The sequence below is a fragment of the Chenopodium album genome, chromosome 1 (genome assembly GCF_948465745.1).
Source record: "Chenopodium album chromosome 1, dcCheAlbu1.1, whole genome shotgun sequence".
NCBI classification, from domain to species: domain Eukaryota; kingdom Viridiplantae; phylum Streptophyta; class Magnoliopsida; order Caryophyllales; family Amaranthaceae; genus Chenopodium; species Chenopodium album.
The window spans coordinates 25,627,432-25,652,552 of NC_137834.1; the positions used below are offsets into that span (position 1 = coordinate 25,627,432).

Consider the following 25,121-nt stretch of genomic DNA (forward strand, 5'->3'; position numbering starts at 1 on the left):
GGACTGGAGGCATATATCCAAATCTAGTGAGAGAGAAGAAAATCGGCAACTCGCTCAGTAATTTTGTCCACAATATGAGTACATGTGTCTCAGGACTGGGGGCACGTGCCTAAAAAGATTCGACAATTCGCTTGTTGCTCTTTATACAAGGGGTGGAAGACACCCTAAATGTCCGGTAATCAAGTAAGCTCACTGTAGACACCCATTTGTGTCTCCCCAAAACCAAACCCGGTGATGAGTGCCTTTCACGTCAAATCATAATCGAACAAAGTGAAAGTGTGGAAAGTCTGGTGTTGCGGTTAGTTTTTAATTCTTTTCTTTCTTATGTTTTTGAAAACCTATTTTATGAAAATATCCAATCCAGTTTATTTTGGTCAATGTCAAGGGTCCAATAATGGTGTAGTTGGATTGGGTTCGAAAAGATCTTTCCAACGATATATTATAAGCCCAATTCCTATGAATAATGAGAAAGTTATGGCCAAATTACTAAACTGGGTCGGGTTTGATTTTTATACGCGGCCCAATGATCTAGAGGAGGGCCTATTATGATTTATCATTCCTAATGCAATTAGGATTGATTATAGTCTTCTAGAATCTTCTAGAAGATTCTTTTGAATCCTAATGTGATTAGCATTGATACACTACAAGAAAATAGAGTAAATTTTGACGCTTTTGCCTTGACACTTTTGTAATGGGTCATAATTTCCCTCCGTCCACTATTACGTAATTTATACATTTTGACTAATTTTAGCGCCAAAATATATTATGTCCCTCAGAAGGGTCATAATATTGAATGCAATGAAACGTGTCACCCAACTATCAATTACACATTTACACAACTAACCCGCTGAAATTAAAATTTCACCAAAATTTTTAATCTAATATCCCGGGAAACTGTACCCCATGTTCGTCCTCACTGCACTATTAGCTCCCAGTACGGTTTTGTTAAGCAGTTGCCAATAACACCTTATTCGCCGCTCAGATTTGTTGCCTAAAAACTTTGAATCTTCACAAAAAAATCCCTAATTTCTTGATTTCAGTTAGCATATAATCATCTCAGCCCACTTCTTACTTTACCTCTTCAATTTTTTTTTTCAATATATTTGAAGCGTATAGTATGATGTGAATTGCATATTGCTTTAATACTCTTCATACTTTGCCAAAAAAGTTCTCTTAATTTAGTTTTGGGGTTAATTTGTATTGTGAGTTTTGATTCATCGTTTCTATTGTTTGTTGGAGAAAATTTATCAAGATTCAGCCCAAAGATCTCGTAAGTTTTTTTTTCCAATTTTTTTCTTTAATTATTAGAAAAATTTGTAATTATTAATCCCAACTTTCGCCCATTTCCTTTCATTAATCCCAACTTTCGATTATTATTGAATAATCCCAACTTTGGGGGGCATTTTCTTTTATCAGGTCAAATGACCGGTGACCTGTTTAAAAGGTAATTTTTTTTATTTTATTTTTCTTACATGCCACATGTCGTAATTTCATTAGTTAATTTTTTTTTTAAAAAAAAAAAAATTTAAAAACCAAACCCACCAGCACCATAGCCCCACCACCTCCTTCCTTAACACCACCGGAAACCACCATCTCCTTCCCCAACCCCACTGAAAATTACTGCAATCTCACCCCCCGTCGCCGACAACAACCCCCAAGCCACCATTTTTAACCCTCGTCGCCGAAAACAACCCCCATGCACCGCAACTCCTCTTAGACGCATCTCCACCCTTCACCCCGATCTCCCTCATCCACTCACGAAAACCACCAATCTCCCTCCCCCACTCACGAAAACCCTAACAACATGGTGGAGAAGGGGCATTTGGTGGTTTTCGTGAGTGAGGGAGGGAATTCGCGCGGCTGGTTTCAAGGGGACGGTGGTTTCAAGGGACGCGATTACGCGGCTGGTGATGTTGGGGGTCAGGTTCGCGCGGCTGTTAGTTTTTGGGGGTCGAGATTCGTGCTGCCGGTGGTAATGGGGGTCGAGATTCGCACTCCTAATGGTAATAGGGGCCGAAGTTTGCGTGAACCAGCTGTTTTAGAGGTCGTGGTGGTGCGGCTAGTGGTTTTGGTGGTCGGAGTTCGTTGATCGGTTGGTTTTGGTGGCCCAAAGGAAGTGGCCGACGAGTTTAGGGGTGGGGGTTATGTTTCACGGTGGTAAAAGGGTGGCTGGGATGTTAGGGTCGGGGTTAGGGTGTGGTGGTCCGGTGAACGGAAGGGAGAGGTTTGGGGTTTTTTTTTTTTTTTTTCAATTTTTGTAATTTTTAATTTTTTTTTATTTTTGACCAATCAAGGCTTGACACGTGTCAGGTTACTTGTTATAATAGGTCATTGACTGTTATTGACCGGTTATGACCTGATAAAAGAAAATGCCCCCCAAAGTTGGGATTATTCAATAATAATCGAAAGTTGGGATTAATGAAAGGAAATGGGCGAAAGTTGGGATTAATAATTACAAATTTTCCTAATTATTATGTATGTTGATAGCTGCATGCATGATTATTATTATAATCTCCGATTATAGTTGAAGAATGGGTTGAATTAACGAATTAATTAATTTATTGAATTGGTTAATTATATTCTAACTTTTTTATTGGTAAAGAATTGGATACCCATTTGCAATTGTTACTCGAAGTCTCGAATTATGCATATTTTTATTAAAAATTGTAACTTTTTGATAATTTTCAGATGTATACATATTCAATCAGTTGTTTAATTAAATGTTAACATATACATTGCTTTCAAACTTTAGATTCTTTTTTAAATTGAAACAAAATGCACAACTACAATTAACCAGCAGATTTTTTACCATAATTATGCACAGGTCATCTGAGGAGAAGCTGTGGTATTTGAAGTGCAAAGAAGTGGAAAATCAGAAGCTAAAAAGGCGGAGAAACGACTTCAAGAATTGGAGGTAATGTACATCAGCACTGCCTAAATATAATATTGTTCTTGATGAAAATTTCGGTTGTGTATCTTTGAATGTCTATAGTTGGCTGTGAGTTTTGAGCTTAAGCTTTTACTAAATCCATAGTTAATGAATAATTATTTGATTATTCATAATAGGTGATGGTCTATTACCTTCTTCGGCTAAATAAGATAACTATAAAAATAGAGATGTATGCTGACTTTGGTGACATTGATTGAAAAATATATCTCATATTCTTTTCTAGTGTAATTAGATATATTTAATAGTTTTCTTAAAGGTGATCAATTTCTGAGAACAGAGATGTATGTAGCAGTTAGTTTAGCAGACTGCTTGAATTCAGAGCTTTGAGCATGCTAGTATTATGTCTTATAAATTATGCCATCAATTTCGGCTTTTGTTTTTTAAATCATGGAATGCTTGATTACCATATCTGTGATTATTTCTTTGACACTACAACAAATTGACGCTTCTACCTCGAGTAAAATCGTGGCACAAGTTTAGAATTCCCGTGGCTATGCAATTGAGCCACGGGAATTTCAAAATTTACTCCGGTGGCACAATAGGGCGTGGCTAGAAATTTGCCACGGGAAAATGGATTTCGTGGAAAATTTCAATATTTATGCCACGAGTATTCACGTGGCTAAGAAATTCTCTTGCTACAAGTACTAACGTGGCTAACATATTATTTGCCACAAACTATACCGTGGCTAACAAACTTTGTTGCCACAAGTATTAGAGTAACTAATTAGCTTCTTTACCTAAAATACTTCCCTGGCTAACAAACTTTGTTGTTATAGTAAATATTATTATGGCTAATAATGTTAAAAAAAATTATATTTTTGAAAGCAAAAGTAGTGTAGACACTTAATACATATACATAAAAGTTACAAATTTTATATCATTTGTGTGTATAATACACTATTAGCTAGATTATTACAATATATAATTATATTCATGTCTTCTACTTTAAACCAAAAATAATCTGTTGTGTTAAAATTGATACAGCAAGAACGCATCAGTTCACTGCTGCTAATCGGAGCATCAAACCAGTTTAGCTTAAATAGGGGATCTCAAATGTGAGCATTTTAGTGAAACTTGATGTTCTGCTGAACAACATTGAGCCCGTCTAACTCTTCACCGACGTCCTAAAACATTAAACAAAAAAAGTATTAGCCCATCTAAATAACAATTGTAGCTCTTGAAACAACCAACAAAGACTATGCAAGGCACTTAGAGCAACGACATCACAACATTTACAATGACAGCAGCATTTACAATTGTCTTTGCTATTGCTCTTTCCTGTCAAGTGTAACAATTTGAATTGAAAGCTAAACTTGCAACTGACATCCGTTTGTTTAAATAATACTCAACAATTTCTAATCACCTAACCCATGGCAATATAGTAGTATACACACTAAGATAAAAACTGGTTAAACTAGAATTTGAAAAGTGCAATCAACCATTTCAAACACCAGGGTGCTCTGAAGGGAATGGATAATATAAACTTCTGGCAGTCCTGTTGTTGCTTAAAACAAGTTCTGATCCTAAAAACACAATGCATGGCACCGTTTTAACATTTAAAAAGAAATTTTAACACTTATGAAAAAGATTGAAATGATCTAGTACATGCCATTGCTCTCATGAAATTTAGCCTACTGTTTTAACCTTGTAAAAAAGGATAGCTGCCAGCACTATGGGTTTTCTTCTCTCTATCAGCAAAAGTGGGGCTAACTATCCTCAAGTTCAAATCAATTGTATTATTCATATAATTGATCACCAAAAATATATAAATTATGAATTTGAACAGGTAGTACCTCCATCATGGGATCCAGAGATCAGCCCTTCTCCATATATGTTTGGATCAAAATCAGTAACAACTTATGTTCCCTTACATCTTCCATTCCCTTACATTGCAAAGCTGCTTTGTAATAGATCTAAATCCATCAAAAAAGCAGAGTTCATAATTGTTTTAACAAATTTGTCGCTAGCATATTAAGTGAAACTAAAAACGACTGATAACCTTGTAGATTCAACTTTACTATCATAAGACCAAGATAAATGTATCTGCAAAATATATTTAGCAACAACAAAGCTCAGAAGACAGTATAAGGCATTGGGTGATAGCATTTGAAAAATTAAAATCAAATCACAGCAATCACTTTCTAAGATTGAGTAATTGACATGTTGATTTCATATTTAGGCTGTAAATTTCTTACTTTAGTCCTATTTGAGCCACCCATAAATCACATTTGTACAACTAACTATACCACTTTTTTAACCCCAGTAATGTTAATAAGTTCCAATAACAGGTAATATATATAAAAAATATCTATCTAATAATAAATTAAATTAATCACAAATGAGCCAACACCATGACATACTACACTCAAATTAATTTTAACAAATAGAGAGAGCTAACATAACAAGAACTTTACATGTTTCATTTTTTTTCCTGTTTTCCCCTTTATTTGGAACTGATTTCCCTTACCCCAAGCAATAGATCGATTCATCAGGCACTCCAAAGTTCAAATCCCAAACAATCATTAAAAGTTAGGAAATGATTTTAACCTTGTTATTACTAAGGTAAAGTCCATGATCCAACCTGATTATATGAGTGTTGATTGATGAAAGAGATAATTACATAAGGTACAATCCAAAGAATAATAGATGGATCAATAAAAGTGTCTTTTGAGTTCTCTCCCAATTTGATTCCATTAATGATGTGTATTTTTCTATGTTATCTCCCATGTCAACTTTGCATTTGAGTATTGAATTACCGTATTTGTTTTTGTTATCACTGTTTTCAATTGAAGTGTATGTCTTTTGAGTTTTCTCCCCCCCCCCCTATAATTTTTTTTTTGGTCACTCGAACATAATTCTTTATATTATATAATATATCAGCTAATGTGTGGATATTGCTTGTATTTTTTTTTCAGCATTCATCCTTTTGGATTCTTTTGGTCACTGCATGCTTAGTTTAGAAGACTCTTGAAGACAGCTATACCAAGGTATTACTCACATCTTATATTCTACTATTTCAAGTTATGACAGTTTAGTTTTGAGATAAGCTTTAAGATTGTTGTATGCTATACCAAGTAAGCATGTAATTTTGTTTGTATGGCTTGTAATGACTTTGACAAAGCAACTTAGTGACTTATAACTATTTGGTATCTCCAATAGTTCATCATCTTTGATTACATTGGTTTAATTATATAATTGTAGGTGATTTTTCTTAATTTTTTTTATTATTATTATATAGTGAAGTTTAAATAGTATGCAATGAAAATTGCATCAATAGGTTAGATTTCATATAGTAAATCCTATACCTATAACTTTTATTTTTGTTGCATGGCTATAATGATTGACCTTTCCTCAGTTTTATGATCAGAATATATGAAATAAAAGTATGCTACCCCAATCTGCTTTGTTGTGTATTTTAGTTTGTGAAGAATTTGATATTTGTTCTGATAAGTAAGCTTTAAAATTTTCTATTTATTTGGTCAAAATTATAGTTCCCTTATTAAAGTATTATTATGTATAGATATGGATACAAGTTGGATAGAAATTCCACGATGCCACACTCAATATGTCAAAGGTTGTATGCAATTCATTAACTTTGCTAAGGTAGCTCGGGTAGAAGGAAAGATTCGGTGTCCATGTAAGACATGTAAAGTTGATAAATGGCTTTGTGTAAATGATGTAGAAAGACATATCTTGTTTAACGGGTTTTATAAATCATACAAGAAATGGATTTTTCATGGTCAAGGGGATTTGCTTCAGCGTATGATTGGGTGTGATGGAGGGAGTACTAGCTAAGGATCCCCAATAGATCAAACAAGGTTTGAAGGTCGAGATGATATGGGAGGCCTATTGAGATCTGCTTTTAGTTTTGAAAAACCCTCAAATGACCTAACCTTTGAACCACATGAAAATAATGAAAATGACGAGTATCTTGAAGACCCTGTCTTTTATGAAGAGGAGATTGATTTAGAATTTTCAACAACGCAAGATGAAGCTAAGTATAAGAAATTACTTGATGTTTCCGATGAGAAATTGTATGACGGGTGTACTAAATTTTCTAAACTGTCTTTTCTTTTACACCTTTTTCACATAAAATGTATGAGCCATTGGTCTGCTGAATCCTTTAATATGCTACTCGAGCTTCTCATAGACGCATTTCCCCAAACACTTGAGTTCCCCTCATCTTATTATCAAAGTAAGAGAATAATAAAAGACCTTGGCCTTGGGTATGAGAAGATTGATGCTTGTCCAAATAACTGTATGTTGTATTATGGTGATTATTCAAAGAAAGACAAGTGTCATGTTTGTGATACATCAAGATGGAAGAAAAATAAGGGTAGAAATGATAATGTCAGAGATCAAGATAAGACTGTTTCTACGAGTGGTGAGCCAGCTAAGGTAATGTGTTACTTTCCTCTTATCCCTAGACTAAAGAGAACTTACATGTCCTCAAAAACAGCAGAAGATTTGAGATGGCATTATACTCATAATGATAAATTGAATGATGTTGATAAGAAGATGTTAAGGCACCCTTCAGATGCATTAGCTTGGAAATCATTTGATCAACGTTATGAGGATTTTGCCTCGGATCCTCGTAGTGTTCGATTAGGGCTTGCAAGTGATGGGTTTAATCCATATCGTTTGATGTACACGACTTATAGTACATGGCCTGTGGTTTTGATTCCCTATAATCTTCCACCGTGGTTATGTATGAAACCATCTTCATTCATGTTGTCTATTATCATTCCTGGTAACACAAGTCCCGAAATTGACATCGATGTGTATTTGCAGCCACTAGTTCATGAATTGAAATTGTTATGGAGTGGGGTTGATTCTTTTGATGCTTATGATGGAGAGAAATTTAAATCGCGAGCCGCTTTGCTTTGGACTATTAATGACTTTCCTGGTTATGCAATGCTCTCCGGTTTGAGCACCAAAGGCTATATGGCATTCCCTATATGCATTGATTCAACTCCTTCTGAAAAATTTGGGAGTAAGACTTGTTATTGTGGGTATCGAAAATGGCTTCCATCATGTCATCCATATCGATTTGAGAGTGACAGTTTTAACGGAAGAGAAGAGCATGGTGAAGCTCCACCTCGGCCTAGTGGGACTGACATATTGGGGCTACAAGAAAAGGTTGGGTATGTTTATGGGAAGGCATCAAAAAGAAGGAGAGGTAACGAGGGTAACAATGAAGAAGATGTTGTCATTGGTACCAAGAGAAGCATATTTTATAATTTAGAGTATTGGGACCATAATTTGTTGAGGCATAATCTAGATATAATGCACATAGAAAAAAATGTGTGTGACAATATTTTAAATACTCTCTTAAATACCGATAAAAGCAGAGATAAGAAGGATGATCGAGATGCCCTTCAAGGATGGGGCATAAAGCCACATCTTTGGGTTCAAGATAATCATATGCCTTCAACTTCTTATTCTATGTCTGTAGAGGAGAAAGAGAGGTTCTTAAAAGTTTTACAAAAACACAGAGTCCCTGATGGCTATGGATCTAACCTTTCTAGATGCGTGAACATGAAGCAAAGAAGGTTGATTAACCTTAAGAGCCATGACAACCATGTTTTGATGCAAGATATCCTTCCCGTCGCATTAAGAGCTTCTAATGCAACAAAAGTAATTGATTTGCTTGCAAAATTGTCTTACTTTTTCAAGCAATTATGCTCCACTGCTATTGATCCTGATGATCTAGATGCTCTTCAAGAAGGAATTGTATTAACCCTTTGTGAGTTGGAAATGGAATTTTTGCCTTCGTTTTTCACAATCATGGTTCATTTGCTAATTCACTTAGTGGAGGAGGTTAAACTCGGTGGGCCAGTACAGTACAAATGGATGTATCCCATTGAGAGGTTAGATTTATTTACATATATGTCTAATCTAAATTCATCTAGAAAATCTATAAACTTACTGTATTTTAATTATAATTTGACTTTTTGAAAAGGTACTTGGCCCATCTAAAGTCACATGTAGCTAATAAAGCCCAACCTGAAGGGTCAATTGCAGAAGGCTACCTTTTAGAGGAGACCATTAGGTTTTGTTCAAGATATCTTGAAGGTGTTAAGACCGTCTTTAACAAACCTAAACGAATTGATGATAATAGTCCCAATTCTGGAAAATACTTGTGTAATTCTGGCGGTCGAGTAATTGGGAAAGAAGTCAATTTCCGTCTAGATGACAAAATCTTAAAACAAGCTCATTGCTATGTTTTACTGCATCATTCTGATGAAATTCAAGATATTCTCGAGTAAGTAGCAGGTTTTATTCTATTTTATGAATAAACAATTATTATAATATATTATTATAAATTATAATTTATTTTCCTTTCTTTGAAGAGAATATTTAAATCTAAAGCGACAAATGAATACACATAACCCAATCACTGAAAGTGATGAAAGTGATTGGATCATCAACGAGTTTGGAGAGTGGTTGCGAAGTCAGGTGATGTATATGTATCCTAATGTGTTCAATTTTCTTACAAAAATAGCAGAATGTTTTTGACTTTATATTCTACCATGATAGGTACACTCAATAGATGAATCCACCGAAGATGGGAAACTTAGAAAAATTCTGGCAGGGGGATTGAATTGTTATGGTAAAAAAAATGAAGGGCTTTATGATCAATGGGTATAAATTTCAGATCATGGACCGTGATAGCCGTTTGACTACCCAAAATTCTGGAATCATGGTTGAAGCAGATGGAGAAGCATACTATGGGAAAGTGAAGGATATATATGAATTGGACTATTATGGGACTTACAAAGCTATATTGTTTCATTGTGTTTGGGTAGACATACATAGGGGTGTTAAATCAGATCAAAATGGCTCTATATGTGTTAATTTTTCTAAGTTGATGCATTCAAGAAGAAATTTGCAAGATGATCCTTTTATTTTCTCATCTCAAGCAAAACAGGTTTTCTACATTGAAGATGAGATACGAAAAGGATGGTTTCATGTTGTAAAGACTAAGCCTAGAGACTTGTTTGATTTAGGGGATGAGTTACCCGAAGTAGATAACGACAATGAATGATTAGTTTCCTATTTATTATTTAATTTGGATTTGTAATTGCTGAATTTAATTATGAGTTGATATTTGTCATTAATTAATATTTCCTTTTGCTGAATTTATCCCTTTACTTTTTGTTAATTCTATTTGTTAATTACAATCTATTTTCTCATACCATCTAACAGTTATAGCGATTTTTCTTATGATTTTGATTTGCTCTTAATTAACACACTATTTTTTTTTTCTTTCTCGTCAATATCATATATAATTAGATATATATTCTCATAGTTCAGGTGTAGAACTTCCTGTCAAAAAGAGAGAGAACGAAGAGGTTTAATTAGGTAAATACTTTCCCCTATTCAATATTGCATTGAAAAATTATATGCACTTGTTTCTTAATTTTTATGTTAGATAAATAATCATAATTAAATTAATCATTTAATAAAACTTCTTTTTTACTGTTTACAGAATAATTGAAAATTTAACTATTAGTAACCATCAGCAATAATTTGAAAAACAGAAGCAATTGTAAGAAATTCCTGATTCTATTGCATATGTAATCACATGAAATTATGAAACCATTGTTCAATTATGACTCAGATAACTTACTAAGCAATGGAATTTGTATAACTAGCCTGATTTCGTAAATGCATCTTTTCATTTATTTTTAAAATTAATCTTTCGTTTGAATGAAGGATAATAGTTACCTTGTTGGAGTACTATCAAATTTCTTTCAGCCATTCTATTTCTCTGTCTTCTGAATTTTGTGATGAAATCACATATTTACTCTAAACTAAACCCTTGGTTTGCATTTAGGCTTTGCATTTGGGTCACATTCAGTAGAGAAGGGGTAATCTACTTATGTATAAAGCTGGAATTCTTTGCATGAATGTTTGTTACAATATCCAATATAGGGAGCCATTCTCCTTGTTTTTTTCTTTGTGACTCTTCTTTGATGATAACTGGCCGAAGATTGGTTAGCATTTAGAGCATTTGCATCTCTGTCTAAATGTTAGAAACTGTATGTTAAAAGCTAATGTACCACAAATTGGTGTAAGATCAGATCTGCAGTAGTCGGTAAATAAATATGCCCAATTCGTTTTCAAGTCTCTAACCACCTCACCTTATTAAACATAGATGCTATAATCGGTAAAGTTTGATCACACATTGGTCAGTTCATTGGAAATTAGGAATACAGTTAGAGTAGCTACTGGAAATCTGTTTTCAAATAATGCAAGTATATTTATTCTTATACAGTAGATTTTATTGTCAATTTTTCTTTTTAGGAAACATTTTCTGTCGATATTTTTTATGCTGTTTCGATTAATGTCTTTTGCCTTTAAAGATTAGTTATTGATCATTAAATTCTCTCGATATTTTTATGTTGTTTATTAGGACATTCGATCTTCAAAGGCGAAAATAACAATAATTTAGGGACGGAGGGATTGAAAATACGAATTACTGTTTTAGTACTTTTTATAGCTATGTCATGAAAAAAAAGCAACTGTAACAACTTGGTAGGATTCTGTTTGGTAAGTGATGAGGAAATGTTGATTTTTTAATACCAGAAAAATTATGAAAGATCACATCAGAATTGGTAAAAAAGATCTTTCTTCTTGCAATAAAAAATTCTGTTTGTTTCGTACTTTTTATTAAAAAAAAAAAAGATTCCAGCTCATTTTCTGTAGATAATTGTAGTACAACTTCAATAGAATAATCAAATGCAAATTTTAAGATGTCATTTTTTTCTCTAAAGATTTAAAGCAAAGGTAAAAAAGATCAGGCACATAATTAAAAGACTATTTTATTAAATATAGTACTTTAAACTTAACTTTTTTTGGTCACTTTTTACCACAAACATATATATTTTAAATATATTTTTTTCTCATAGTTCACCACGAGCTAGTTCTCTACTTAGGGTGATTGAAATTCAAAAACAAAGGAAGCTTAATTAGTCCAAAGTATAGAGACCTTAACTCGAAAACCCATCATCCAAATCCGGAGTAGTCCTAAGAATGGTTGACCTTTTTCGTGGTTGGTTGCCTTCATCATTTACAGTTACATTTTTCCCGTTTAAGAATGCTGAGTACCATCTCTGAGACAGCTTAGCATACCTGGTCCGTTTTGGATCATGAAAATCAACATAGTACATACCAAAGCTGTATTTGTAGCCGTATAACACCTCGAATAGATCTACAAATGACCAAACAAACTACCCTTTTGTATTCGATCCATTTCTGCAAACAAATTGAGGAACACATAGAAATCAGAAAGTTGTATGTGGATTTCGACAGACTGGTGCATTGATCGATATTATGAAAAACCAACTCAACAATTTAAGCTACGAATTTTATTTGGCATACTCAGGTATACGTAGTAAATCAGTAATTTGAGTTGATTTACTTGATTATGCTCAGCTATTTGCAGATTGATTACTAAGGTTTAGCAAAACTGTCACCTGTATGCATACTCTACTTCCTTCGACTTCATTTTCACATTTCGATTCAGAAAATTGAAACCTGTCTGATATCCTATGCTGCACACATAATTTTTGACTAGTTGTATTTGTTTATGTTAATAGGTGCCTCATAATGAGTTCTAGAAGTAAAAGAACTGCTTTACCCCCTGGCGAGGCTCAATTTTCTTCAAATAAGCAACCCACTTCGACATCCTTACAGTTTAAGTCCAGCCATATTGCAGTGTCACAATCCAACTTTTCAGAGTCTTCTAACCAATCCACCCAATGGGGACCATTTAGCCCTCCAACACTTGGAAGATCACAAACGTTTGGGCACATATCGCAACCAATCAAATCTTCTATTAATGCATCAAAACCCACATCTACATCATCTTCATCTGTAGCTGCTGCATCAAAAGCAGGTATGCCAACTATAATGCCATCAAACTCCCAATAAAAGATGTCATCAAAACCTCCTTTAACCCCATCACAACCTAGATCGTATCCTATGTTACAATTTGTAACACCACAAACATCACAACTCCCTCATAAAGAAACACTACAGCCTCACAAAGGAACAATTCAACCTACTAAACCATCAAAGCAGCATAAGGCTACAGAGCATCCGACTATTCCACCTTTTACTAAAGCTAAAACAGGTGCACTTCCGTCACAAGAAACAACACAAGTCCCTCATAAAGAAACAACTCAGCCGACTAAAGCATCAAAGCAACCTCAAAAAGCTACCGAACATCCGAGTAAACAAACTTTTCCTGGAGCTAAAACAGGTGCACTGCCGGTGGGAGCTTCACAACAACCTATTGTCTCTTCTTTGACTGGAGCTAAATCCCAATTAGAAAGAAGAGTTGTTTCACCCCTGGAAGCTATGCAACAAACTCAAAAGAAGCATCCTATGACGTCTTCTAAGTTTGGAGGTGAACCCTTGACACAACCTCAAATGAATACAACTTGTTCACCGGGACACCAAAAGGAGAAGTCTCCTGCATATATTCATGCTGAAAGCATCAAGAGGTTAAATTTTGACTCTGATGAACCTGAATCTCAATCAGAGAGTGAAGAAGAGTTGCATGAGTCAGGTGGAGTGGACAGTGGTGTGAAAAGAACAAAATTTAGACGCCGAAGTATTGTGAAAAATTGGCCAGAGTATGTCAAGTTTGATGAGGAAGAAGAGGTTGTGGCATTTGGTAAGTGTAAATGCATATTTAATATTATGTGCTTTGTTTTTTTCCATTTCGAATGTTTTTTTTTATTGTTTAACACTTACCTAATTTCATTGTTTCAAAGATGTCGATGGAACACGACACCTTGTGAAGGGTTCTGTTCAGCCTCGAGATGTGTGAAATGATGCACCAGGATTTAGGTACTTCGTCCAATTTAATGAATTCAACCAACCTCTTCACAAAGGTGGCTCCATCCTTGACAGTTTCTTAGGAGACATTGCTAAACGAGAAGAATTTTGTCCCGTGGGAATTTTAAATTGGCATAAGTTGAGCTCGAATATGAGAGGCAATATTGTTAACCTTGTTCGGGTACGCCTTTTAATCGTTCACCATGAATATATAATCTTACTTTCATTACTACACTTATAATCTATTGCATGCCTGACATATGCTATGGTTCTTTGATATATGATATAATTATGAATGCCACAATAATAACTCACATGTAGTATGATACACTATAAGTTATATATGCTTCTTAATGTAACTTTATTTGTACATTTACTTTAAGGCACATTTTCTGTTACCCGAAGGAAAGGAAATGAGGAATGCTATTTTGAAGCGTATTGGCAAAGCATGGAAAAATCATAGATATGCATTAAAGAAGGATTATTTTGATCCCGTGGAAAAAACGCGTGAGCAAAATTATGCTAGTATACCTGATGGAATCACAACTCAAAATTGGAGTTTTCTGGTTGATTATTGGCTTTCATCGGACGCCAAGGTTTGCATTTTGATTTTTACGCGAATTTTTTGTTTATAGATTAGCTCTGTATAACCGTTTTGTATGTTGTCAAGTTGTTAGTAACATTTTAGTAGGATATAATAAATGAACAATCCTAGATGCGTGATAAACATTTTGGTGGTTATGTTGTTTATGCTGATCAACTCCTCCCACAATGTCGTCTAATTCTTCATAAGCGATAACCTATGACCAGCAAATCTATAAACTTACAGTCTTATAGCTTTATAAGGAACAAATCAGAGAGAGAAAAGAGTAAAGTATACACAATGAAACAACTGTAATGGACCTTCTGTATTTGCCGCTGATGCTACAACCCTTTTCCTCTGTTGTCTCTCTAATAAGCTACATATTCTCTCCTTCCCTATTATCTTGCTGTTGCCAATAGTCGTTTGCTTGTGTCAGCATTGCATCCCATCAGATATAGTTAGTCACACGATAAGGTTTAGAGATCTCAAATCCATTATATTTACACAGTACACATGTTAGTAAGAACAGAGGCTAGCTTCCATCAGACCAACTCACTACCTAATCACACAAGCAAATCCGTTATATTCTGATTATAGTGGTTTTAGTGTGATGTAACTTTATTTCTATCTCATGCTAACCATGATTTTAAATAAACAGAAAATGTCTGAACTCGGAAAAGCTGCTCGTGCGTCGCAAGTTCTCGTGCGCAAGAGTGGTGCTAAAAGCTTTGCAAATCGCAGAGCTATTCTGGTATAATTATCCTTCATTTTATTTAGTCCTAAAATTTGCATTTAGTGTTTTTTTTTCTGTATGACTATCTTACAAGATTTGGAAGAAAATGTAACTTCGTCAATTTAAAAGACTTAAAATAGCAGAAGTAAAATGTCAGATATTTGTATGTTTCTCACATTGCAGAAAAAACAAAAAGGTGATTTCAGTGAATTGGAGTTTTTTAAAAGTGTTTACAGCGAAGGAGATGGAAGCTTCAAAGAGGGCACAACATCTCTTCGGTTTGTGGTATATATACCAATGAAAATTAGTTTAACCACTAATTTATTAGCTCTTTGCCAAGTCTTATAGTTTTCTTATCATGTAACAGGAGGATGCAATCAAGAAGGTGAAAGAAAGCCTTGATAACTCCTCTTCTTCCATTCCCAAGGTTGATATTGAAAATGAAGTTTTCAATCAACTTATGTATCAAGGCGAGATCCCTAAGCGTCCTCTAAATTATGGCTTTGGTGTGAAGCAAAGCGACATCTTTGGAGTGGAAGGACATTTAAGGAAAAAAGGGTCTTACTATGTCAACAATAGTGATATGGAAGTGGAGAAGTTGAAGGTTGCACTGTTAGATATGAAGAAGCAAAATGAGGATCTTGCTGAACAAAATCAAATATTGAACACAAAATTTGATGCAGTTGGTTCTATGATGGCACAAGTTTTGAAGGCAACACGTAGTGGAAATGTTTCATCAGAAGTTATAGATAATGCAATACAACTACTTGATTCTCAGGTTTGGAATAAACCATTTCTTTTTTCACCCGCTTCCTTTGTTTTTAAAAATTTCCTTTCATTATCTTTGGTAAGATATAAAATTTCCTTTCATTAAAATTTCCTCAAGATAATGCAATACAACTACTTGATTCTCAGGGCTGAATCTATATTCCGTGGAATCGTACGGTTTTTAAATTCTGTATTATTGGTTTTAAATTCTGTATTATTGGTTTAGCTTCCTTGGTGCACCTTCTTTACATTATGTGGTTTTCTGTAGCAATATAATCAAGAGACTCGGTTTGTCTTAAACGACAAGACAGAAAGCTACATTAGAATATTTTAGCTATATGCTACAGAACTATGGAGTTACCTTAGGGGATGTAAATTCCTTGTAGTCAGAATGATATAATGTGAGCAATAAAACCCAATATTTGAGAGGCACATATCCTAAGAATGATGGTTTAATTCATATGTTCAAGATGAAAGGGGATAAAGTTATCTGGGATATTGCGCATGTCAAGGTTTTAGTCAGAACTTTTAAGTCTGTTGGCACATATCACTGATGACTTAGGCACTTCCAGTCGTGTAATTTTGGATGCTCAGCATCTTCTGCTCATTTATTTGAGAAATAGTAGGAGAAAATTTTATTCAAATGCCGAGACAAAACACCTGCTGTCTGCTTGACTCTACTATAACACCACATTGCAAATTTTTCTGACCGACTTAAAATTTTCTAAGATCAATCAATAATACTGATAATGAATAAGACTATAAGAGCAGAACTACATAAACAAGTGTGTCAGCTTACCTGAAATTGTTAAGGCTGATGTGAGTTTTCTGTTTCTCTTGATCTCCTTGAGTTGCTTGATTTGCTACACCTGTTCGCATACTCTGATGTTCTTTACAGTACATCTATTATTGAGGATAGCTTTGAATATGTTGATGCACCTATTGTGAGGATTGCTGGTGTCGACGTACCAATGCCTTATGCACCTTTTTTTTCATCCACTTCATTGCAGGATTGCTATTTTAGGTTGTTTTAGGTTCGATTAGGGAGAAGTGGTGTTAGTTAGAGGCAAGTTAGTACGTTTTAGGTAAATGTTTGAAAGTTAGTCATTTTATATAGCTAGATTGATAAAGAATACAATAAAAAATTATTCACAATTTATTAATAATTAAAAAATTACTTATGGTTGTTGCGAGAATGATGAAGTATGTTACTGATTATGGGGAGTATGCTAGTAGGGTGTTCAAGCCCCCTGCAATGCTCACTCTTGTTGTGTCTTCGTGGAAGTGCCCAGAGGTTGGTTGGGTTAAAATTAATTGTGATGCTCACATGGGCCAAGCTACAAGGCTGCTGCTTGCAGGTATGGGCTGCTCTTGGCGTGCAGGTTAGGGTACAGACGAGTGATTATTGAAAGCGATGCCCAGCTTGTTGTACGTCGTCTCAAGCAGCGAATGCAGGGGTTTGATCCCTTTAGTTTGCTGTTGGATGATATTTTATCCATTGCTAATTTGCTAGTTCTTTTTCTGATTTGTTTTTTTCTCATATTAAAAGGGAAGGTAATACTTGGACCATATTAAGCAGACATTTTGCAAGTTGTTATCTTTTTCCCTAATATTTGAATAGGAATGTCATTTGTTATTAGCCGAGCACATACCGCCTTTAATAGGAATGGGTTAATTACTTGTGTTGTGCAAGAAAGTGACTATTTAGTACAAAAATTCTTGTTAGCTAGGCGTATCACTGGACAGTTATGTGCTTGGTTTACGTTCCTCTATGGAAAATATTTTCTGTTTAACTTCTCTAATTTTGCAATACTACTACTACTACAATAATTGTTCGCATATCAAATTTTCTTCGCAGGTTGTTGATGATGTAGGCAGCAATGGTAAAAAGTAAATGAAGAGCGTGATTTGGCTTCAAGCACTCTTATTATATATATGTGTGGGTATTTAGTAGCTTTGATAGCGTTGTGTGTAATTAGTTTGGACATATTTTTTAGGAAAATATCTATATATCTTTGTATTCAAATACTACACTTGTTTAGTTGAATTGGATGTATAACGTTATTATGTAAACGAATTTATATATATATATATATATATATATATATATATATATATATATATATATATATATATATGTGTGTGTGTGTGTGTGTGTGTGTGTGTGTGTGTGTGTGTGTTTTTTCTATATATATATGTTACTTTTTGTAAATACATTTTCATCAATTATGATTTTATATATTAATTAGTATTATTATTATTATTATTATTATTATTATTATTATTATTATTATTATTATTATTATTATTATTATTATTATTATTATTATTATTATTATTATTATTATTATTATTATTATTATTATTATTTTGGTTGTTTACAGTTTTATATAAGTACTTCATTAATTTAATTTTATCAATTTTCGTCCAAAAAAAAGGGGGAAATAGTGACGCTTTTATAAATAAAAGTTATTGGTGGTATTTAAATTGTTGGAAATAATATATCATCATTTTGACACACAAAAGTGTCACAACTTTTTAAACAATCACTACTACAAAAAGCGTTGGACACTTTTGCTGCGACGCCTTTGATATGGTGTCAGTGCACGAATTTTGATACCGCCTTTTCTCGACGCTTTTTAGAGTCGAAAATTTTATCGACACATAAAAGCGTCGAGAAACTCACATGCTATGCACGTGAGTTATTTTTTTCGCAATTTTGAAACCTTTAAAGAAAATATTAGCGGGTTCCCCAAATTTCCCAATTCAATTAAACCGCCCACGACTACTGCTCAATTGCGCTGCTCATCTCCTCTAAACCCACGACTCCTTCATCAACAACAATTTTTCGCAATTTTGTTTGCTAATCTTCAAGGAATTTGGGGGTTTTTTGCTCGTCACTTTCAATAATTTCAGGTATCAACTTACAATTTGCTATACAATATTGTCGCTAGGTATATATCTATCATTTTTGGTACCCTAATATCTCACAATTCTCTAAATTTCATTAATATTGGGAATTCTTCTTTGCATGTCTTCGATTTTGAGTTGGGGTAGAACAAGAATCGATCTCTTATTGCGAGGTAATTTTTTGCCCTTAATTAGATAATTTAATTTCTTTTTATGTTGTTTTTTTCGTGAATTCTGATTTCATATCCATGGTTTCCATGTTTGTTTTTTTTTTTTTTTTTTTTTTTTTTTTGTAAGTAGTTTTTTTGGTTTTTGTTTTGATTTTTATGTCGTTTTTTAGGGTTTTAGTTTGGAATTTTATGGGTTTTTTATATGAATTTTATAGGCTTTGAATTTTATGGTTTTTGATATGAAATTTATAGGCTTTGATTTTTCTGGTCAGAGCTAAATAAATTAGCCATTACACATTAAAGTTGTAGTGCACTAATAGAACAATATGAACTTGGGAATATCCTGTATGGCATAATAGCCGCATGCTAAAATAAAAGGCCATAAGCGACTGCTTTAGAAAATGTAACATTGAGATATACAAAACTTGTTAATTGCTATTGGATTTCATACAGAATAGCCAGGCTGAAAAAAATGTCTTTCATTATTTATGAGATATTTGATGGAATAAACAATAACATCACACACATTGCTTAGCTACATATTAAGATAGCTTTGTAGGACAATTGAAAGACATGAACCTGGCTTTAGAGGCTGATCTCTAGAATATGGTCAAAAGGTGACTTGGAGTTCATGATGTAACCATAATTCATTTAATAATGAATAACATCTAGAACAGTGAACAAAAGCATCTCCAGATACCAAAACTCATTCTAATGACAGATTAATCATGAATTTCCTAAAGCTATTGAATGGGCTATTGAATAAAATTGGTAGCTTTTAATTTTTGCCTCTGTGATTTCAAGTTATATAATACAAGTATTTACCATGAAATTAAAATTACATGTATCCATTTATCTTAGACCTTCTGATCTTGTTGTTTTAGTTTTCCAGATTGGTGATAGTTTTGATTCTTTATTAAATTGCTCAAATGCTCACCAGACTGCTAGAATCACAGATTGGACAGAGGTGATAATTCCAGATCTTGTTGTTTCTTTTTATCCACCCAAGCAGAATCTTATGTTAAAGCTTACTAACACTACCTTTTCTATTTTCAACCTTGTTCAGTAGCTTGAAACGCACAATTACTTTTGCGGAAAAATAAGGTACACTCTACCTTAGACATTAGCTCAAACTAGAATACATTTTTAAAGATTGTGGCTTTATTAGTACGTGTATGTCATATACTTATTTCAATTGTGTAGGCTTTATTAGATTTCCCTAATTTGATGTTTCATGTGACACTATCTTTTAATTACTTGAAAAACGTGTGCCTATTGCCTTGGAGTCATGTTTTGTAGATTTCCAGTGTGGTTTGTTGAATAAGAAATTCATCGAACTTGCATGACTTATTTTTGTTGTTGTATGTTTCTTACTAATTTTCTTCTTTCACCCCTCAACAAGTTTGTAGGCTTGAATTACTTACATTATTTTTAAGTGGGTAAACTTCTTGATGATTATAACTTTGATGGATGTCTATTTACTTAGTGAAAGTGATGTCCCTATTATATATTGGTTTAAGGATCCTTGTAACATGATTTTTTATTTATTTATTTTTTTTAATGTCATTGTTTTTAATTAGCAATTAATTATATACTTCTTTGTAGACATGGATACTAGTTGGATTAATTTACCAAGAGGTGATCCCGGTTATTTTAAAGGTTGCATGAACTTCTTGAAACTTGCTAGAGAGACTCTTTTACCAAATACACGTGAAACTAAATGCCCATGTAATAAGTACAAGTTAAATAAAACGAATTCTGTAGAAGAAGTTGGAGGCCATATTTTATTTTATGGTTTTTATAAAAACTATAGAAATGGATATTTCATTGTAAAGATGAAGGGAGTAAGACCTATGATCTAAGTACAAGTAAATGCAGTAGGTCGAGATGATATGGACGGGTTACTAAGAGCAGCTTTTAGAGTTAATACGCGACAAACCGACAAAACTCAAGATCCATCATTTAATGAACAAAGTATTGAAGATGACAATTCATATGACATGGATGAGGGGTTTACGATTTATCGCGAGGTAGATGATGAGTATCAATCAACTTTCTCAAATGAAGAACAGGCAAAGTATAAAAATCTCATGGAAGCTTCTAAAAAAGGCCTGTACGAGGGGTGTACTACTTTTTCGAAACTTTCATTTCTATTGCATTTGTTTCACCTAAAGTGTATGTTCCATTGGTCTGCAGAGTCATTTAATAAATTACTTGAACTTCTAATTGACGCATTTCCCAATATTTAGGAGTTTCCATCGTCCTATTATGAAGGCATGAAGATAATAAATGATTTAGGTTTAGGATATGAGAAAATTCATGCATGTCCAAATGACTGCATGTTATATTGGGGCGAATTCGCAAATAAAAGTGAGTGTCATATATGCCATACGTCAAGGTGGAAAAATGTGAAGGGAAAGGAGGGTGATGTAAATGAAAAAGAAAAAGAAACATGTAAGAAAGGCGAGGCAGCTAAAGTAATGCGGTACTTTCCCCTTATCCCTAGATTAAAGAGGCTTTACATGTCATCTAAAACTGCAGAGGACATGAGATGGCACTTTAATCGTAAGGATGATAAGATTCTACGACACCCTTCTGATGGCGAGGCCTGGAAAAAATTTGATGAAAAATATACAGAGTTTGCCGCTGATCCTCACAGTGTTAGATTAGGCCTAGCGAGTGATGGTTTTAATCCATATCGTCTTATGAACACAAATTATAGTACATGGCCGGTGGTCCTCATTCCTTATAATTTACCACCATGGCTTTGCATGAAACCATCATCCTTTATTCTTTCTATAATTATTCCTGGTAAATTTGGTCCCGGTATGGATATTGATGTGTACTTGCAACCACTAATCAATGAATTGAAATTATTGTGGGAAGGTGTTGATGCTTTTGATTCTTATAGTGGAAGCAACTTCAAACTGCGAGCAGCGCTACACTCTATTATTAATGACTTTCCGGCTTATGCTATGCTGTCAGGTTGGAGTACGAAAGGCTACAAAGGTTGTCCTTCTTGCACTCATTTTACTAATTCAGATAGATTTGGTGGCAAAATTATCTACCCTGGGTATCAAACATGGTTGCCTATTGATCACCCATATCGTTCACAAGCTAATTTGTTTGATGGGAAAGAAGAATATGGTATTGCTCCGATTCGTACCAGCGGGACCGAAGTTTTGAAGCAACAAGAAGGGGTAAAGTATGTATTTGGGAAGACAAAAAAAGTTCCTAAAAAAAGAGGGAGAAAAGCTGCCAATGAACTTGATGATGATTGCGGTCCCGATGGTGATGATGTTCTTTGGAAAAAGAGAAGTACATTTTTTGAATTAGAGTATTGGGAGCATAATCCTCTTAGACATAATTTAGATGTTATGCACATTGAAAAGAATGTGTCCGATATTTTATTAGGAACTCTTTTAAATATAGATAATAGTAGGAATGATGAGAGTGGCAGAGAAGCCCTAAAGAATTTGAATATAAAACGTCATCTATGGATCGAACCTCAAGGTTACATCCCGCCGGCTGCATACACCATGTCTAACGAGGAGAAAGAACGATTTTTGAAAGTCTTGAAAAAGATGAAAGTTCCTGATGGATATGGATCTAATTTGCAAAGATGTGTGAATCTAAAGCAACGGAAACTTATTAATATGAAAAGTCACGACCATCATATTCTCATGCAAGATATCCTCCCGGTTGCTTTAAGGGCATCAAATGCCACAAGAGTTATTGACTTGCTTGAAGAGTTGTCTGACTTTTTTAAAAAGATATGTTCAACTGCTATAGATATAAGAGAATTAGATACCATTCAATCAAAGCTCGTGTTGACTCTTTGCAAGTTTTAAAAAGAATTTTTACCAACATTTTTTACAATCATGGTTCATCTACTAATTCATTTAGTGGAAGAGGTCAGACTAGGCGGAGCGGTTCATTATAGATGGATGTATCCTGTTGAAAGGTACTTTTTACTATTATTATTATAATAATAATAATAATAATAATAATAATAATAATAATAATAATAATAATTATTATTATTATTATTATTATTATTATTATTATTATTATTATTATTATTATTATTAATATTCTATTTATTTGTATTATTTAATTTTTAAATAATAATTTTTCTTATTCTTTCACATTCACATACAAAATCGTTACTATAATTCAAGGTACTTGGCCTTTTTGAAATCTCATGTAAGCAATAAAGCGCAACCGGAAGGATCTATAGCGGAAGGTTACCATTTGTGGGAGACAATTGCATTTTGTTCGAGATATTTAGAAAGTGTTGAGACTATGTTCAATAGACCTAGAAGGAATGAGGATGGTGTATCAAACATTGACAACTATTTGTATAACTCTGGTGGTCGTGTTGTTGGAAAGAAAGAAAATGTCCGTTTGGATGATAGAAGTTTAAAGCAAGCTCATCGCTATGTTTTACTTCATTCTGATGAACTAACCCCGGTGCTCAAGTAAGTAGCATTGTGAGTTTAGTTAAAGCGTCCAATATATACTTGTTACTAACATAAAATTTACAATCTCGATAGTGAGTTCTTAAAATTAATGAGGCAAGAGAATGACGTTGGAGGAAGTCAAGCTGATGAATCTATTGAAAATCAGTGGATAATTGATGAATTTGCAGATTGGTTGCAAAGCCAGGTCATATGCTTTTACATTTAGGGTCTTTTTATTTTCTTATTATACAACTTTCTAATTCTAACTTTATTATTCTCGAATTATAGGTCCATAATTTAGATGATAGCACGGTAGAAGGAAAGTTAAGAAAAGCCTTAGCCGGTGGCTTGAGTAACCGCGGGAAAAGGATGAAAAGTGTTATTATCAATGGTTACAAATATGATATTGTGGATCGCTAGCGATTTCGAATAACTCAGAATTCAGGAATCATGGTGGAAGCAGAGGGTCATGAATATTATGGAAAACTCAAAGAAATTTTGGAATTAGATTATTATGGTTCTTATAAGGTTGTATTGTTTCGTTGTGATTGGGTCGATATCCGTAGGGGTATCAAAACAAATCCGAATGGAAGTGTTCGTATCAATTTCTCAAAGTTGATGCACACTGGGCGATTTTTGCGTGATGATCCATTTGTTTTCTCATCTAAAGCAAAACAAGTTTTTTATATTGAGGATGAGATACAAAAAGGGTGGTGTCATGTTGTGAATACTAAGCCTAGGGACTTGTTTGATATACCTGAATAATTTGTTTACAACTTTTATAATTTATTATAGATTTGAGTTCATAAATTTGGATGGGTGTGTATTTTTATATTTCATTTAGTTATTCTAATTCATCAAAGTTTGCATTTTTTTAACTTAATTTCTGTTTTTATGGTACTAAGTAGTATTATTGTCTCGGTTTCTTATTGGTCGAATAACAACTGAATTCTAAAACTGAATTCCAAACTGAATTCAGAGCTGAATTCAAAAACTAAATTCAGTTCTGGAATTCATTAATGGTATGATTCATTTCTAGAATAATCAGTTCTTGAATTCATTTCTGGAATTTCAACTCTGATGCATTGATTATTGTTGTTCTTATTTTGTATTTCAGTTTAGATGTTTAGTTTAGCTGTACATATATTATCTTGTCTTTATATCAGTTTTATCTATATATAATGTCTTTACTTTCCACTGATATTGTGATTACATCAGTTCAGAAATGTAATTGAACTAAGTGTTGTTGCTGTTTGTAATGAACTCACTGTAATTGTGATATTGTGATTATAGTTCAGAACTATATAGTTTAGATACATAGTTTAGATCTTTATATCAGTTTATTTTGTATTTCATTTTAGAAGTATAGTTTGTATTTCATTTTATGTCTTGTCTTTATATCAGTTTTAACAAACTAATGTAGCTTTTCTTATGGTTTTATCAGGTAAAAGATGACTTATCGAAGCAAGAGAGCAAGGGAAATACTTGCTGCCACAGCTAAGTCAAATGCTACTGAAGTTGTTTTACAACCTACCAAAAAACATGCTACTAAGTCACCACATAATGAGGTACTTAAGGATGACAAATGGGGACCTTTTTCATCACCCATTACCACTACAACATCTGACCAACAACCACCTAATAGTTTAGGATCCATTTGGAAAAATCCTACTGGTTCAACATCGAGTTCAGT

At 33.7% G+C, this 25,121-nt stretch overlaps 4 protein-coding genes and 1 long non-coding RNA gene across 6 annotated transcripts; 4 read left to right on the forward strand and 1 right to left on the reverse strand.

Moving 5' to 3' along the window:
• Positions 1 to 853: 853 nt before the first annotated feature.
• Positions 854 to 15,473, forward strand: LOC145575641 (uncharacterized). 2 transcript variants are annotated; one of them, XM_081633512.1, is made up of 8 exons: positions 854 to 1,270; positions 2,825 to 2,914; positions 5,866 to 5,937; positions 10,268 to 10,315; positions 12,556 to 13,982; positions 14,185 to 14,397; positions 15,043 to 15,135; positions 15,301 to 15,473. In XM_081633512.1, the coding sequence occupies exons 5-8, from the start codon at positions 13,953 to 13,955 to the stop codon at positions 15,463 to 15,465; spliced, it is 501 nt and encodes a 166-aa protein (XP_081489638.1). In that variant the 5' UTR covers positions 854 to 1,270; positions 2,825 to 2,914; positions 5,866 to 5,937; positions 10,268 to 10,315; positions 12,556 to 13,952; the 3' UTR covers positions 15,466 to 15,473. The 2 variants fall into 2 exon arrangements, 1 of the variants encoding a protein (XP_081489638.1); XR_014098271.1 differs by lacking the exon at positions 15,301 to 15,473.
• Positions 3,751 to 5,255, reverse strand: LOC145575592 (uncharacterized). The gene is made up of 2 exons (XR_014098269.1): positions 4,744 to 5,255; positions 3,751 to 4,074 (listed from the first exon to the last, which is right to left on the reverse strand). It is a non-coding gene; the product is annotated as an uncharacterized LOC145575592 (long non-coding RNA).
• Positions 6,788 to 9,219, forward strand: LOC145630095 (uncharacterized). Its single transcript, XM_081682340.1, has 2 exons — positions 6,788 to 8,820; positions 8,913 to 9,219. The coding sequence occupies exons 1-2, from the start codon at positions 6,788 to 6,790 to the stop codon at positions 9,217 to 9,219; spliced, it is 2,340 nt and encodes a 779-aa protein (XP_081538466.1).
• LOC145575744 (uncharacterized) lies at positions 15,466 to 17,974 on the forward strand. Its single transcript, XM_081633582.1, has 2 exons — positions 15,466 to 15,895; positions 17,744 to 17,974. Exons 1-2 carry the CDS (start codon positions 15,578 to 15,580, stop codon positions 17,777 to 17,779), a joined length of 354 nt encoding a protein of 117 aa, XP_081489708.1. The 5' UTR covers positions 15,466 to 15,577; the 3' UTR covers positions 17,780 to 17,974.
• A 2,883-nt stretch (positions 17,975 to 20,857) lies between these two features.
• LOC145630106 (uncharacterized) lies at positions 20,858 to 22,816 on the forward strand. The gene is made up of 2 exons (XM_081682349.1): positions 20,858 to 21,037; positions 21,215 to 22,816. Exons 1-2 carry the CDS (start codon positions 20,858 to 20,860, stop codon positions 22,814 to 22,816), a joined length of 1,782 nt encoding a protein of 593 aa, XP_081538475.1.
• The last annotated feature ends 2,305 nt before the right edge of the window (positions 22,817 to 25,121 follow it).

What these genes read in the sequence shown, in the direction of transcription:
- LOC145575641 (XM_081633512.1), top strand. Translation starts at nt 13,953, where the DNA reads ATGAGAGGCAATATTGTTAACCTTGTTCGG. An exon ending in ATATTGTTAACCTTGTTCGG is followed by an intron (nt 13,983 to 14,184) that starts GTACGCCTTTTA and finishes ATTTACTTTAAG; the next exon opens with GCACATTTTCTGTTACCCGA. An exon ending in CAAATCGCAGAGCTATTCTG is followed by an intron (nt 15,136 to 15,300) that starts GTATAATTATCC and finishes CTCACATTGCAG; the next exon opens with AAAAAACAAAAAGGTGATTT.
- LOC145575744 (XM_081633582.1), top strand. Translation starts at nt 15,578, where the DNA reads ATGTATCAAGGCGAGATCCCTAAGCGTCCTCTAAATTATGGCTTTGGT. An exon ending in TACAACTACTTGATTCTCAG is followed by an intron (nt 15,896 to 17,743) that starts GTTTGGAATAAA and finishes TTTTCTTCGCAG; the next exon opens with GTTGTTGATGATGTAGGCAG.
- LOC145630095 (XM_081682340.1), top strand. Translation starts at nt 6,788, where the DNA reads ATGGGAGGCCTATTGAGATCTGCTTTTAGTTTTGAAAAACCCTCAAAT. An exon ending in TGGATGTATCCCATTGAGAG is followed by an intron (nt 8,821 to 8,912) that starts GTTAGATTTATT and finishes CTTTTTGAAAAG; the next exon opens with GTACTTGGCCCATCTAAAGT.
- LOC145630106 (XM_081682349.1), top strand. Translation starts at nt 20,858, where the DNA reads ATGGACGGGTTACTAAGAGCAGCTTTTAGAGTTAATACGCGACAAACC. An exon ending in CTTTCTCAAATGAAGAACAG is followed by an intron (nt 21,038 to 21,214) that starts GCAAAGTATAAA and finishes CCCAATATTTAG; the next exon opens with GAGTTTCCATCGTCCTATTA.